The 13,772-nt window shown below is 40.9% G+C and overlaps 1 protein-coding gene across 2 annotated transcripts in view; it reads right to left on the minus strand.

The window, feature by feature from the left end:
- ADAMTS2 (ADAM metallopeptidase with thrombospondin type 1 motif 2) overlaps window positions 1-13,772 on the minus strand; it is a 281,226-nt gene that overhangs the window by 26,382 nt on the left and 241,072 nt on the right. For both annotated transcript variants that reach the window (XM_044454174.1, XM_044454173.1), the window contains exons 11-15: window positions 10,707-10,852; window positions 9,461-9,636; window positions 8,256-8,389; window positions 6,636-6,759; window positions 5,368-5,448 (exon numbers count right to left, since the gene is read on the minus strand). In XM_044454174.1, coding sequence (XP_044310109.1) covers window positions 5,368-5,448; window positions 6,636-6,759; window positions 8,256-8,389; window positions 9,461-9,636; window positions 10,707-10,852 — 661 coding nt within the window. The remainder of the gene's footprint in view (window positions 1-5,367; window positions 5,449-6,635; window positions 6,760-8,255; window positions 8,390-9,460; window positions 9,637-10,706; window positions 10,853-13,772) is intronic.

Below are 13,772 nucleotides of genomic sequence, written 5' to 3' on the forward strand. Positions count from 1 at the left end.
TACCAAATAATAGTTTAACAACTATTGGAATTCTCTTAAATGTCATAATTAAGAAAAATAAAATTGAAATATAATTAACATTAAATTCCAACTAAAATAATCAACAATTAAAATGTTCCCTGAATAAAATGTCTTAATCTGCTGCCAGAATATGTACAAGGAAGGTGCTTGATGAGTATCTCTGGGAAGTTGATTCCACAGATGGAACACCACAACTGAGAAGGCCCTGCCCTGAGTAGCCATCCTCCTAGCGTCCCTTAGAGACAGCTCCCGGAGCAGGACCTCTGAAGATAATCTCAGGGTATGGGTAGCTCATATGGATGGAGAGATCCTTTCAGATATTCATGGGATAGTTTATCTGTTATTTTATTGTTTTGTCTGTTTTATTAACTGTTTATCACTGTACTGTATGCTGTTCTAGCGTTCACTGTATTGATGAATTTTGTTCTAGTGCTACCTGTTTCTCTGACACACTAAGTTACCCGAGGAGGTCCATCCTGTCGTTACCGGCCTGTTTTGTCCCTGATGCAGTTCACTGTCTACATGAGAATCACTCAGGGAGGGCATACTGAGTTTAAGAACTGAGTCTTATACCATGCTGATAAGATCCAACTCCATCTTTCTTTTTCAACTGGTGTCAAAGAGACTGTGATAGTCCTGAACCATTGACCAAGTTCACATGATTCAGGAGCAGTTAACAAGCCATAGCGGTTTATCATCCTCTCCAACTGTGCCAGATGCTTGCCCAGGGAATTAGCAAGCCACAAAGAACGCATGGGCTGTTTATAAATTGTGGAGTTGCTTGCTAACTGCAGCAACAAGCACCCTGGCTGGGTTCAAGCCGCATGGGAAACTGCACTGCCAAGGGTAATTACTGCAATCTCTGGGCAAGCTTTCTGGATTTTAATTATATTTTGTATCATGTTTATTTATTCATGTGAGCCGTCCCGAGGCTATAAGTGATGGGACGGCATACAAAAACTCTAAATAAATAAATAAATAAATAAATAAATAAATACCGACATGCGTGGTCAGGAAAATAAGTCTCCATGATTTCACCCATGGTAATCATATGAAGATGGCCATGGTCTGACAAGATCCAGAAGGAATCTGTACAGTTGTATTGTAGCACTTGACTGTAGACAATAGATCTTTTGGTATGTTCTGGGTGGAAGCTGGAATGTCAGTATGTGTACCGGTCACTAGTTTCCTATATAAAATCATGCTTATATATCCATTATATAATTCCACAGTTGTGTCTAGAAAGTGAACCTGTTGTTTGAACTGGTCAAGGTTGATGACGGACTGAAAGTTATTGAAGTCCTAGTGGAACTTCATAAGGGCTTTCTATCCCTTGAAAACTCTTCAGTATTTAGAGTGTGTTTCAAGTTTTATGAATTGGATCCAAGCAATTTATAGTAAACTACATGCTAAGATTTTATTTATTAATGTACAACTTTTGTATACCGTCCACTACCAAATGGTCTTGGGAGAGGTCTTACAATAAAACAAAGTGGAGTATAGCATCCATTCCATACAATAAAAACCTACTTAAAATCTCAATCTAAACCTTAAAGTATTGGTAAAATAAAAAGGGGTTGGCCTGGTGCAGAAAAGAATAAAGTGGCAGTGCCAGGAGAAACTCTCTTGGGAACATATTCCACAACTGGGGTGCCACCACAGAGAAGGCCCTTCTCCAGGTAGACACCCTCCTAATCTCTTTCACCGAGGGCTCCCCGAGAAAGGCCTCCTACCCAGTTCTTAAGGGGCAGGCAGGCACATAGGGAAGGAGGCACTCCTTCAAGATATCCAGAATTAATGGAGTGGTATTAACGGAGAATTAATGCAGTGCTAACTGGCAGCTTCTAAATGGAAAAGGAAAGGATGCCCTTTATCATCTCTTTTATTTATTCTTGTATTGGAAATGTCAGCAATAAAAATAAGACAAGACCCAAAAATTAAAGTTGTAAAAGTAGATGGAGAAGAATACAAATACTATGCTGATGATGTAGTCTCGACCATTTAAATTCACAGCAATCTATACAGTATATAATACATCAAATTGAAAATTTTGGATGTTATGCAGGCTGTAAGATCAATAAGAAGAAAATGAAAATTATATTAAAGTTTGCAATGAAACAGGAAGATGAAAGTATTTAAAAAGCTGCACGATGTGAAATAACTTCTAATCCGGTCAAATATTTAGGCATGAGTGATGACATTCTTCCTTGTGAGGGATGGTCTTGCAAAAGTGTGCATTACAGCCGTGATGAACAAGACAACAAAAATGCTTCTGTTTTGGATCTCTGCCTGCTTTCTCAAGGCCAAACAGTTTATGCAGGTGGGCTTCCCACATGACATCAAAGCATTGAACAGTTCTCTACATACATTCCATTTCTGCATATCTAGCTTTTCTCTCCACTCCATTCATATAGGAAAGCCCCTTTAGATGGTGCTTTTCCAAATGTTCCTGCTATTTCTCTGCTCAGATTAGGGTGTCCTTGTTTTTATATGCCATCAATTCATCTCCAACCTATTCAAGGTGACCCTATGAATGAAAGCTCTCCAGAATGTCCTATCCATGAGAGACCTGCTTAGCCTTTCGGGGTAAATGGATTAAAGTTGAAAGAATGCAAGGCAGGACTGCTTTCCTTGTGATTGACCAAATCAAAGACAACTCAGCAGGTCTGCTGGCTGGTTGACGAACCTGCTTCTTCACCCCCTCCAATACACACACCTGCTTTAGCTATCCCAGGTACCCAGAGTTCCCCAGAGCCCCCATGCATTGCTGGACAACTGTATTTGTGTAGGCCCAAGTTGTGTAGACCTCAGTTACTATCTGGTTAGTTAAGTGTAAAATGTTTGAGAATCTTAAGAAACTAGACGGCAAATGAAATGAAGGGTATCTCCTTCACTTAAAAATCTGACAGAGATATTAAGTACAGCAAATCTTTCTACTATGCAGATGACTGGATTAGATGAGCCCCCTTTGAACTTGAGGATTCTACACGTTCATCCTCTCATTCCTATACTTCAAATACAGTCGCTTTTGCTTCTGACCTTGGTACTACAGAAGCCCCTGGCCAGTTTCTGCAATTAGAGGCACATTCCTATGCATAGAAAGCAGCACAGAAGTTCCAGTTTCTAGTCCCCACTTGGCCATGAAGCTTACTGGTGACTTTGGGCCAGTCACTCACTCTCAGCCTATCCTAATTCACAGGGTTGCTATTGTGAGGATAAAATGGTGTGTTCAAAAGACTCTGTAATCCATCGTGGATTCCTCATAAAGGAAAAAGGGCAAGATATAAATGCAATGAATAAGAATAATGTTAAGACAGGAAAAAGGCCTACAACTCCCAGCCAGCTGGGAAATGCAGTCCTTTGCTCTATCTAAGCTTGCCCTGGATTACACTCTGAGAGCCTTTGCATCTTCCTGTTTCTAAGTTTAAAATAATATTTCCAAACAAATCAGCTGCACCCACTTGTGGCCTGTTTTCTGTGTTGCTCTGGCAAATGCTTCTCTTCTTGCATGTGTCATTCATTTCTGAAGTACTGTCAGCATCAATACATTTATTGGTCTAACAAAACCAAAGGTTTCTATCTTGTTCACACATCTTCAGAAACAGTTTGCCGAACATAAGGAAGACATCTGTGCAAAGAGCACTATTCATCCCATAAGGCTACACAGAACAGCAGTTGAGGGGAAGTAGTTACTGATGCAAAACGTGTGTAACTCAAAGCAGCCTTACTAGGCTATTTAATGTGAATTTAATTCTAATGAATAACAGTCTACAATACATTGTCTCTTATTGATATGTAAGGAGATGATTTCAATTACTGATTCAACTTTGTGAAAGTTTGAACATCCTTGCTATGGGTTGCTTAGAATCCGGAAAGGAGCAGGATGCTAGCGGTTGGAAATGTATGCACAACTGGTGTGTTCATTGAATGGAGACTGAATGCTCTACAACAAACAAGAAGGGCACAATTCTGTACATATTGAGATGGAGAAAAGGCCTACAATGCCCAGCACGCAGCAGCCACACCTGCAAAGAGTGTGCACAACATGACTGGTTACATCCAGTACGGATGTCTACCAGCCCATCAAATAAACGATAAGGGGAATGGCTTTTGAAAGCAGGAGGACTTTGGAAGTTGTGCATATCCATTTGAAAGGACAGGTGCTGGTTTACAGTTTAAAGGTCTGTATTGTGCAGTCCAGAATATGGTTCAGTGCGGATCCCAGTTACAGAATCTAGTATCTAAGGTAGAATTCTTCAAATTTAGGCTTTATTCATTTAAAATATTTTAATCTCACTCAGCAAAAAGAGCCCCAGAACAGCTTACTTACAATCAGTTAAACAAAAACTCTGTTTTTAGCTTACAATCTAAAAGGACATGAAAGACAAACCAAAGATCTTTTAAATTAAAGTTATATTTACTCCTGAAAAGGGATTTATTCCATATATTTTATTTGGACCACATAATCTAGGTTAGCTAATAATATAATTTTGGTTTTGATTGTTGGCTTTTTAAAATAGTAACTTGCAGTTAATAATTGAGTTAGGAATTCATGGTCCTTTTATTGAGTTTGGTCCACAGTGACATACGATTATTTTCCTGTGACTCTCTACCCAGTCCTTTCCCCACATGACCTTTTCCCCAGCTCTTTCTTGTTGCTGCTTCACTTTGGATTTGCAGTACAATCCTAACCAGAGCTCTGAGTGTCTGTGTATTAGTAGACAATCCATCAGCTACTGTAAGGCATGTGTGTGTGGGGTGTGGGGGGGTTCTAAGTAAATGATTATCTACACAATTATTTTCAGAATCAAAAGCATCATGTTTAAAATTAGATTTTCCTGAGAGAGCAGGGATAAACTTCCTTTTTGTTCTTCTCTGTGGTTACAGTGAGAGTACAGTAGGGTAGAGGGGAGTCTTAATTATGAAAGTGGCAGGGTTATAGAGAGAAAACGGACCTTGAGTCCTATCTAGCAAACAAAAGAGCAACGCCATGTCTGCCACAGCTCAGCAACACCCCCTTCGGGTTCACCAAAACACCACCAGTGGGAGACCTGCAGCCTCAGAATGCACTGTGGGCATGCAGGGGTCAGCTCTGGCAGAACCCTCCTCCTGCTGAGAGTTCCCATCTCCAGCCAGCATGGCATAACCAGCCCAGCCACATTCTAACACTCCAGTGGATCTGTGGTTTAGGACTGCCCCCGCCAAATGCTCTATTAACATGGTCTTATCTTATTCATATGGAGAAGCCCATTTGAACAAAACTCACATTTAATGGAAACTACAAAAACATTTTCAGCAAATTAAAATAATATAGTCATGAAGGTAGTTTGGTAAAGTAGTACTCACCAAGATTATGGACAGTGGGATCAGATTCTTGTATGAGCAAGTGTCTTGCACCTGCTGGGATTTCAAACATCTTGATGTAACCTGTAGAGCAGCATTAAAACCGATACAGATCACTGATGTAAACAAAGGAAGACAGCAGTGGGTTCCTGAACCATTACAATTCTATCAAAGAGATGATTTTAGCAAATGCATCAAGGAAAATGGGGTATGTGCACATCCAGCTTCATTGCCTTCACACACCAAGCAGAAAATATTTCTACGAGTAAGGCTAAACACACCAACCTGAAGAGTGTTTAGTCATAAGCCCTTCTGAGTTTAAGGAACCTGCCTCCTAGGGAAGTGCACATAGGACTGCAAGCTTATGGTCAAGAGGGGAAAACAATCACATTTTTCTGCAGTTAAGATGGAATGCACACCCTCGCACACCATGTACTGCGGCATGGTTCAGTTTATTTCACATGCAAAATTATACTCAGGAAATACAGTCAGATTAATACCTGGTAGCAGATGGTCTAAACGTATAAAATTCTGCACTGGAAGTCTGTATGTTTCCAAGCCCAATTTAAGGTGCTGCTTTTAACCTATGAAGTCCCACTGCTTGAGGCAGCAGTTGCTGATGGAACACCCATCCTACTTCTTCTGCACTGACAGAACTTCTCTTGGGCAGGGAAAAGGCTTCTGGCTGGGGGAAGGGCACACATCTGGTCTGCTGCAGGTGGGAGACAGTCTCTTGTCCCTTTTTACTGGTCAGCACTGAGAAGTGGGGCATCTCTCAGCATTGTAAAGGAAAAGGCTCTCCCCTTCATTAGTGTGGATCAGGCAAGGAGCTGGGAAAGGGAAGAGGTGTGCTCCAGTGTGGCTGGAGAGGCTTTGGACAATGGTGCAACCTCCTGCTATCTTGTGGCCTTGATGTCCTTGCCCAGGTCCAATTTATCCCCAGGACAAAACTCACTCCTATTCTAGATCTAGAATAAGAAGGAAGAAGCCTCCTATGGCAAACAGAGGCTGCAGTTCTAAGTCCGCTTACCTGGAAATAAGCCCCAAAGAACTGAATGGGAACTGCTTTTGAGACAAAAAAAAGAATAGCACCACAAAGTTTCAAGCCACTGATCTTTGGTAATTTTAATTAGAATACTAAAACATATCACCTCCACTATCCTTCACCAGAAGTTGTTCAAAAGAACTATCTGGTAGGAAAGGCATTGCTAAAAGAATTTTTAAACTTCTTTCTGAGTCATCCTGCAACAGGAGCATGAAACTGAAATCACCTTGTTTCTTTGGAATCTTGGAGAAAGTGCCTTTCATCACTTTGCAGTGGGTGTTGTCTCCACCACACACCCCACACTTATCCTCTTGCTTTGAAGAGCCTATTACCTTGTCGCAACCAACTTTCTGCAAAAAAGGAACAAAGTTATTCTTCCTCAGAAGAGCTGGATTCATTTGAACTTCCATTGCATCAAGACAGTAAACACAGGATATCAGAAATACCAAATAAGGCATGTTGATATCCACATGAGGTTTATATATGTGTGCATGTGTTCATGCGTGTGTTTGTAACTGCTGACTTAACTAGACCCTGATACTCATTCATTATACCAGTGACTCGATAACATTTCATTATTCGGAAATACCATGTTTTACTACATAGCATGTGAATTTATGCAGGTATATAATTCAATACACAGCTGTCTTTGACCAATGGGCAACATTACTGAGCGAATAACATTGAGGACAACAGTATACTTTTCTCTCCCTGTCAACTCCAGAGAATTAAGCCTCAAGTTTTATGTCATGGCAATGAAGCCCTATTCAAGGAAAGGGAAAACTGAAGAGCTGAATGCCTGGGACTGTTTACATCAGCAAGAGTTAAAGTTAGAAAGGGTGAACAGCAGCATAAACAAACTCATACATGATGATAATTTTTAAGTCACATGCATTGTTGCTTTTCTGGGCTACAACTCCTATCTGAGTTTATTTTAGGAGCATGGGATTATTGCTGACGTCTGCACCTTTTCTGTGTTGCTTTTGGAAACCTAGGGCAGATGGCAACAGCTGGAAACTCAGCTCAGTCTTAGTCAGTACTGTCCATCCCAGGAAGCTGCATCATGGACTCCCCACATATGACTGATGCATCTGATGTTCCTCTAATGTCACTGGAAAGATTTCCTGAACAGAATCAAACGTATCACATGCTTTGCTGAATTTGATAATACCTTAAACAAGCGGAACCTGCCACAAAAAGGTGTGACATGGAGTTTTGCTCTTCCTCAATCCAGGCACTCCATTTCTGCTGCTTCCATTAAATGCCTCCCAGAACACTCAGTCAAGATCAATGGCTAGCAAGCATGCTGAACTCTCACAGGGCTAATTCTGGGTTATTTCCTGCCTGATTTCCTGATTTTTTAAAATGTGCAACACAGTTTTGTACCTTAGGTTTCTCTCAACTAGTAGGTTAAACAAGGGCAGCACTCAGAAAACTGAGAGTGCCATATATCAGCCTTCTGCAACCTGGTAACTTCCAGATGTATTGGATAAAATTCCCAGCATCTTGACCATTGGCCACTGAGGCTGATGGGAGATGAAGTCCAAATACCTGGTGCACATCTGGTTGGGGAAAGTAGGTATACCTGATAGTATTAACATTTTTAGCCTCAATCCAAAGCCAAATCCATTTTACTTAAGCTGAGAATTATTCAGCTACGCCCTGGTAAAAGAACACTCCATGAAATAGTCGATTCTTTTTACTAAGCTTCAGTGCTAAATATTTTAAGAAGTGATTATTTGTGGATTAGCCATGGAGAAAAATATCCAATTGTAATTTTAACATTATACTTGTTCTTGGAAATGGGACACTAGAAAATTTAACTCTTCAGACTGATGCCACCTACCAGACACTCCCCTCGCACGCAGATACTATGAGAATCCTTATACGAACACCGTGTTCCATCATGCACCAGTCTCTTCATATATACAACATCACTTGTTTCCTTGGACTCACAGTAGAGGTGGCACCTTTCTTTAGCTACAAGAAAAAAGAGTTCTGTGGCTTATCTTTTCAACTTACACTTATTATTTTTTCCATTTCTAAATGGTAATTAAATATAAAATGTCCAGATTTGCAAAAAGGTTCTAATCAACTCACTAAGGGGAGAATTTAGACCTGCATGCAGAACTGGATGAAGAAGCTTGTATATGTGTTTGAGTGTGTGTGTGTGTGTGTGTGTGCAGTGGGGATGGTGGTGGACTATTTGTATTCTGTTTTGGATCAACCCAGCAAATTAAATATCTGTCCAAGTTTCTTGTTTTCTATTGCAATAGTTTACACATGGCTGATTAATAGAGGTCCTAAGTAATTAATGAGCATTGTTGTAGGGACTTGGCCTGAGCCTCCCAAAATACAGTATTCCAAGATGGTTAACTTAGACTCTGAATCTGAAACTAGAAGAAGAGGCAGGGTTGAAATTCTTAGCTGAAAAGCCAATGCCAGCATGCCCTGAGATAAACCAAGCAGACGTTCTGGGGAAGAATAGGCAAGGCTACAGGAGAGATGTAACATAATCAGCCTCATTATCTGATGCCAGCTCAAGAGAGCAGACCAATCGAGTAATATTTGGCATTCCCATCATCTGGCTCACAAGAAGCAGGGTTCCCCCAGAGGGTGGAGCTATTTCTGTTTGATTAGGAAGAGAGGAGAACGATTCATTTGAAATCAAATTCTTGGTATGAGTACTAACCCCTTTAATTAGCTGGCTTCCTAAATTTGATGGTTGTCTTTTGCTAATAGCCTCTACAATATTCCTTTTTTATCACAAAGCCAGGCTAGTATGCCCAGTTTAACATAATAAAGAATGTAGCTTGAAGCCGCTCCTCTTGATCTTTTTGGAAGGAGCAGTGAGGCAGGGGGAGACAATAGTAACTGAACTTCCCATCTTAGTAACTGATGTTCCCATCTTCCCAAGTAGCCTTTCCAGAGAAGCAAGATAATCTGAGAACTCCTTGCTATTTGAATTTGAATTTCAGTCCTCTGCAAGCCAATATACTACAACTAAGTCCACTAAATGAATGATAAAACAAAGAAGAAGGAAGAGCTAACCATCAATATGCTCATATGGGAGCCAGTGATGTTTTGTATTCTGATATTCAAAATAAGGATCCCACTGCCGGCATTGCTCCTCTCTGAAATCTTCATAATCTTTAGGGCAATCCTGAGTGCTGCAGAGCTGGAACTCATAACTTGGTCCAAAGCATGTGCGGCCTCCATTAGCTGGGCTAGGAATAAGGGAAAGTAGTTTTGGTAAATTGCACCGTATAGCATAGCATTAGATACCTAGTTTGCCTTGTACTATTTCCTTAATGCCAAACACAGCAAAGAGGTAAACTTAGAACTATGGGCAGGTGGATACATGATAGCTGATCTCAGTTCCAGTCTCTGTACTTGGATGATCTGTAAAATTTACCTTGCTATGTGTACACATAGGTATGAAGTAATGAAAACACATTGTACATGCTATCTTAAATGTCATATGCAATATCTCAGACAGACCCAAGTGCACCTGTTCAACAACTGTAAAGTCTTTACTGCTATGTAATACTGACTACAAAGGCACTTCTGGATCTTGGGCCACGATCTGGAGAAGACGGCCACCCCCAAAAACCCACTGTTTATAAAAAGAGTTTGATGTTAATTTGAATCAATCCAATCCATTAGAATGTGGCGCCTGGATCGAGGTCTGAGCGGTGCACTTTGTGCATCCTACTGCATGTGCAGATTGGTTCACTCCCGTGAAATTAATGAAGAAAATTCCCTGAAAGCAGATGCATGTGTGGATCTGCGCATACCCTGAAATCAACGGGACTTATGTTCAGTTCATCCAAGTGTTCACAGGAATAAAGAGTACTTGATCTGATCCGCTTCAGTCCCATCGGTACCTAATATATAGACCTGAAGCTTTCCTTTTGTTTTGTTTTGCAGCCTTGGATGTAGATTGCCTCTTAGAGCAGAAAGAAAGAGGCAGTATCCAGTGGCCTCAGCTGTTTCTGCTGTGCTCATTTCAAGGGACTTTCTAGAAGCCCCGTTGCAAAATGGGGTATTACCCAAATTCTAGCTGCGTGCATGCAGAACAATCACAGTATCATGCAAATCCAGCATTGTTAACATTGTGTGGTCTGCATTATTTCATCCAACTCTAGCACTGCAGGGAAACAGAGCATTACAATGGGATAGGCTTTGATCATAACCCAATATTTTATTATTTTGCATACTGTTATTATCATGTCAAATATATATCTCACAAAGATTTATGCTAGTAAGGAAAACAACTAGTTGAGGTTTTGCTTACTGCGGATTATCACACTGCCGCGTTCTGTACTTCACTCCTGTTCCACAAGTTCGAGAGCAGGACCCAAATTTGCTCCATGCCCCCCAGTTTCCATCTTGCTTCAAGATATCTGGAGTTAACCAGATACAGTGACCTTTAAAACAATGCTAAAAGAGAAAAATATACATGTATATATATATATTCATAATTAACTTATATTGGATCCAGCTATTTTTCTACCAGTAGGCACATTCGCTTCCCTGTGGGACATTCTGATCAAGTGTCAGAAGCGGATGGAAGGGACTTTTGCCAACCCCCCACTCGCTGCAGTCTCCAGCACAGGAACAAGCTGTGCTGAGGATTACATTGTTCAGGAAGGCTGCGCGGTCCTCCAGAGAAGAGTTTTGGTACTACTTGGAGTGGTGGAAATTGCTGCGGATCACTCTCTCTTCTATTCCACTGACGGGGAAGCTGGGCTGGAGGATTTCCACTTTTCCCTCTGCTAGAGCAGGTGTTGCAGGCCTGTGGGGTGCTGCCAGGGAGAGGGGAATCATTGCCTTCTGAGTTCCACTGATGAAAGCTGTATGTTTTGGTGATACAACCCTTTCAGTTTAGTGGGGCTTGCTCCCATGTTCTGCAACCTGGTGCCCTCCAGAGGTTCTGGACTACAACTCCCATCCTCTCTGACCATTGGCCATGCATCTGGAAGTCAATGTTTTGGAGAACGCTGACTCATGCCTCCATTTGTATTAAGATATACTGATAAAATGTGGAGTTGGGAAATATGTTTAACATGTGACTATTGATTTATATTAGGTTGCAATACCAGTTCATGTGTAGTTAATGGTGTTTCTGATTATGTGCACGTACACACAGTTGCCTATAACAACAAGTGCAACTGGTCCCTTGATTTTCATTATAATCAACTCCACAACAAATCTATGCAGTTCAACCAGGCTTCAGTCTCAACCAGGCATTTGGCAGGCATTACAGGCAAAGCATATGGCTAAACACCTACTCTCAGCAAAAGCGAAAACAGAAGGATTTACATTACAAGATTTCTCTGAAGCATAGGATGAATGCTTTAGCAGAAATAGGGACAGATAGTCACCAAGAAGAGGGGAAAAGGGCTCCAGTGGGCAGAATGGTGAGAGTATACTATGTCTGATAGCTGATAAACAGAAAGAAGGGATTTGGTTTTCCTTGTCCAAATATCCAGGTCGAATCTTAGCTGTTACTGCAAAGTATGAAAATGAAGATTATCTCACCACAGAACAACAAACAAACAAAGAAACAAACACACACACATTTCCTGTGGCAGAAAGCTCAACTCAGTGTGATGATAACTACTGTATACTGTGAGAACAGAATTACTGTGCGGCACTCACACATAACATAAGCAGTCCAACCACATCAGTTAAGTTGCCTCTCAGCTAAATCTCTGGTTGTTCAAGCCCAAACCTAAGAAGAGAAAGGGCTATGCGGGATGCCAAAGTACAGTCCTTCCTCTTTCATGAGATGGAGCGATTTAAAAACTCCAATTAACATTTGATCTTCGAAGAGAAGTTCACAGTAATAACTGACAATCCACATGATGTTTTCTGCAGAAATGTGATGATGACTCTTACGTTGCTCCTCGAACTTGTTAGATAGAGCAATTTCCTCTATGAATGTTCCATATATACAGTTTGTGAACTTAGTATCCCTGTGAAAGACACCTGAGATTGTCAGTCGCCATTCATACGCAAGTTTCAATGAGTACATTGTAAGTATGAACCATTTGCAGAAGTATCTAGTCATGAAGCTTTGATGGAACATCTGAAAACCATGTGATGGTTATGTGCTGCTTGCTCAGTTTGTGTGTAAGCACAATTAGGACAAATGGCATGACACCTAACACAGAGGTGAGCAAACTTTTTTCTGATGAGGGCCACATTCCCCCAGGAGTGATCTACTGGGGGCCACATGCTAGCAGTAGCTGGAGCCAGAGCCTTGAGCATTTTGGCTTAATGACTCTAAGATAAGGAAGTCCCTTTAGAGGTTGCACCACTAGATTAAAATTAGCATTCTAAACATCATCTAAAACTGGAGCAAAGTCAAAACTATAGCACTCATCTTGACTCATGCATGGCTCAGTCTTATGCAGATTTGCTCAGCCTCACTGGATTTTATACAATTATTTGGGAGTATACTGAGGATTTTTTTAAAGAAGTACAATGGACCAGCACAGCTACTTTTCTGGAAATATGTTACAGTAATTCCTTTCTGACCCTTCTGTGCGTTAGGCACATTCACATGGCCGAAGCCTACTAATCAGATCTCAGACAGCCAGAAAATAGATTCTATTATAAATGGTATAGGGCTCAGCTCATGATGCAAAGGGTTAGGGAGCAGCAGGCTGAGGAGAAGCAGGCAAACTGCATTCTGATTTATGCAGAGGGAAGCAGATCTGATTCTCAGCAGTCCCCATGGAATTCTATAGGACACAAAGAACACACAGACTGGTACCACAAAAACAAAACAAAAAATCATAGTTCAGTCTGAAATTGTAAAGACTCTGTTATGATATGGAATTTCTTGAAGAGATATTCCTTCCACAGATTTATCAAATTGACCTGCAGTTTTTGGAGGAAATGAGTAAAGTTTCTAGAGAGAAAGGTCTACTATGTGTCAATGGATAATTTAAGGCCCTCCAGGTGTTTTGGCCTACAACTCCAATCAGCCTTAGCCAACAGAGCCAAAGGTTAGGATTTCGTTGGAACTGCAGGCCCAATTCTCAGTGGACATATTTTTGTCACATGATTTAATAGTTTGCATGATTATTTTTTGCCTGTATGAATGGGAAGGTAAGGCAGGACAGCATAATCACATGACTATTGAGGGTCATGTGATTAAACATGAGGATCCTGCTCACAGAGAGATTGTGTCTCTGTCTCTCTAAGACACAGCTGTGTATGGCAGGCTGATCTATCACACTGCATCGCTTAATCTGCAAAATAATGATTGCTTGTGAAAGCTGTAGAAACAGAAACGGCTGTGGCAGCCAGTGAAAATTTTCTTGGACAGCCTAAGATATGCTTTCTCTCT

Source organism: Varanus komodoensis, unplaced genomic scaffold, assembly GCF_004798865.1.
Source record: "Varanus komodoensis strain SLA01 unplaced genomic scaffold, ASM479886v1 scaffold7_3, whole genome shotgun sequence".
In the NCBI taxonomy this organism is placed as follows: domain Eukaryota; kingdom Metazoa; phylum Chordata; class Lepidosauria; order Squamata; family Varanidae; genus Varanus; species Varanus komodoensis.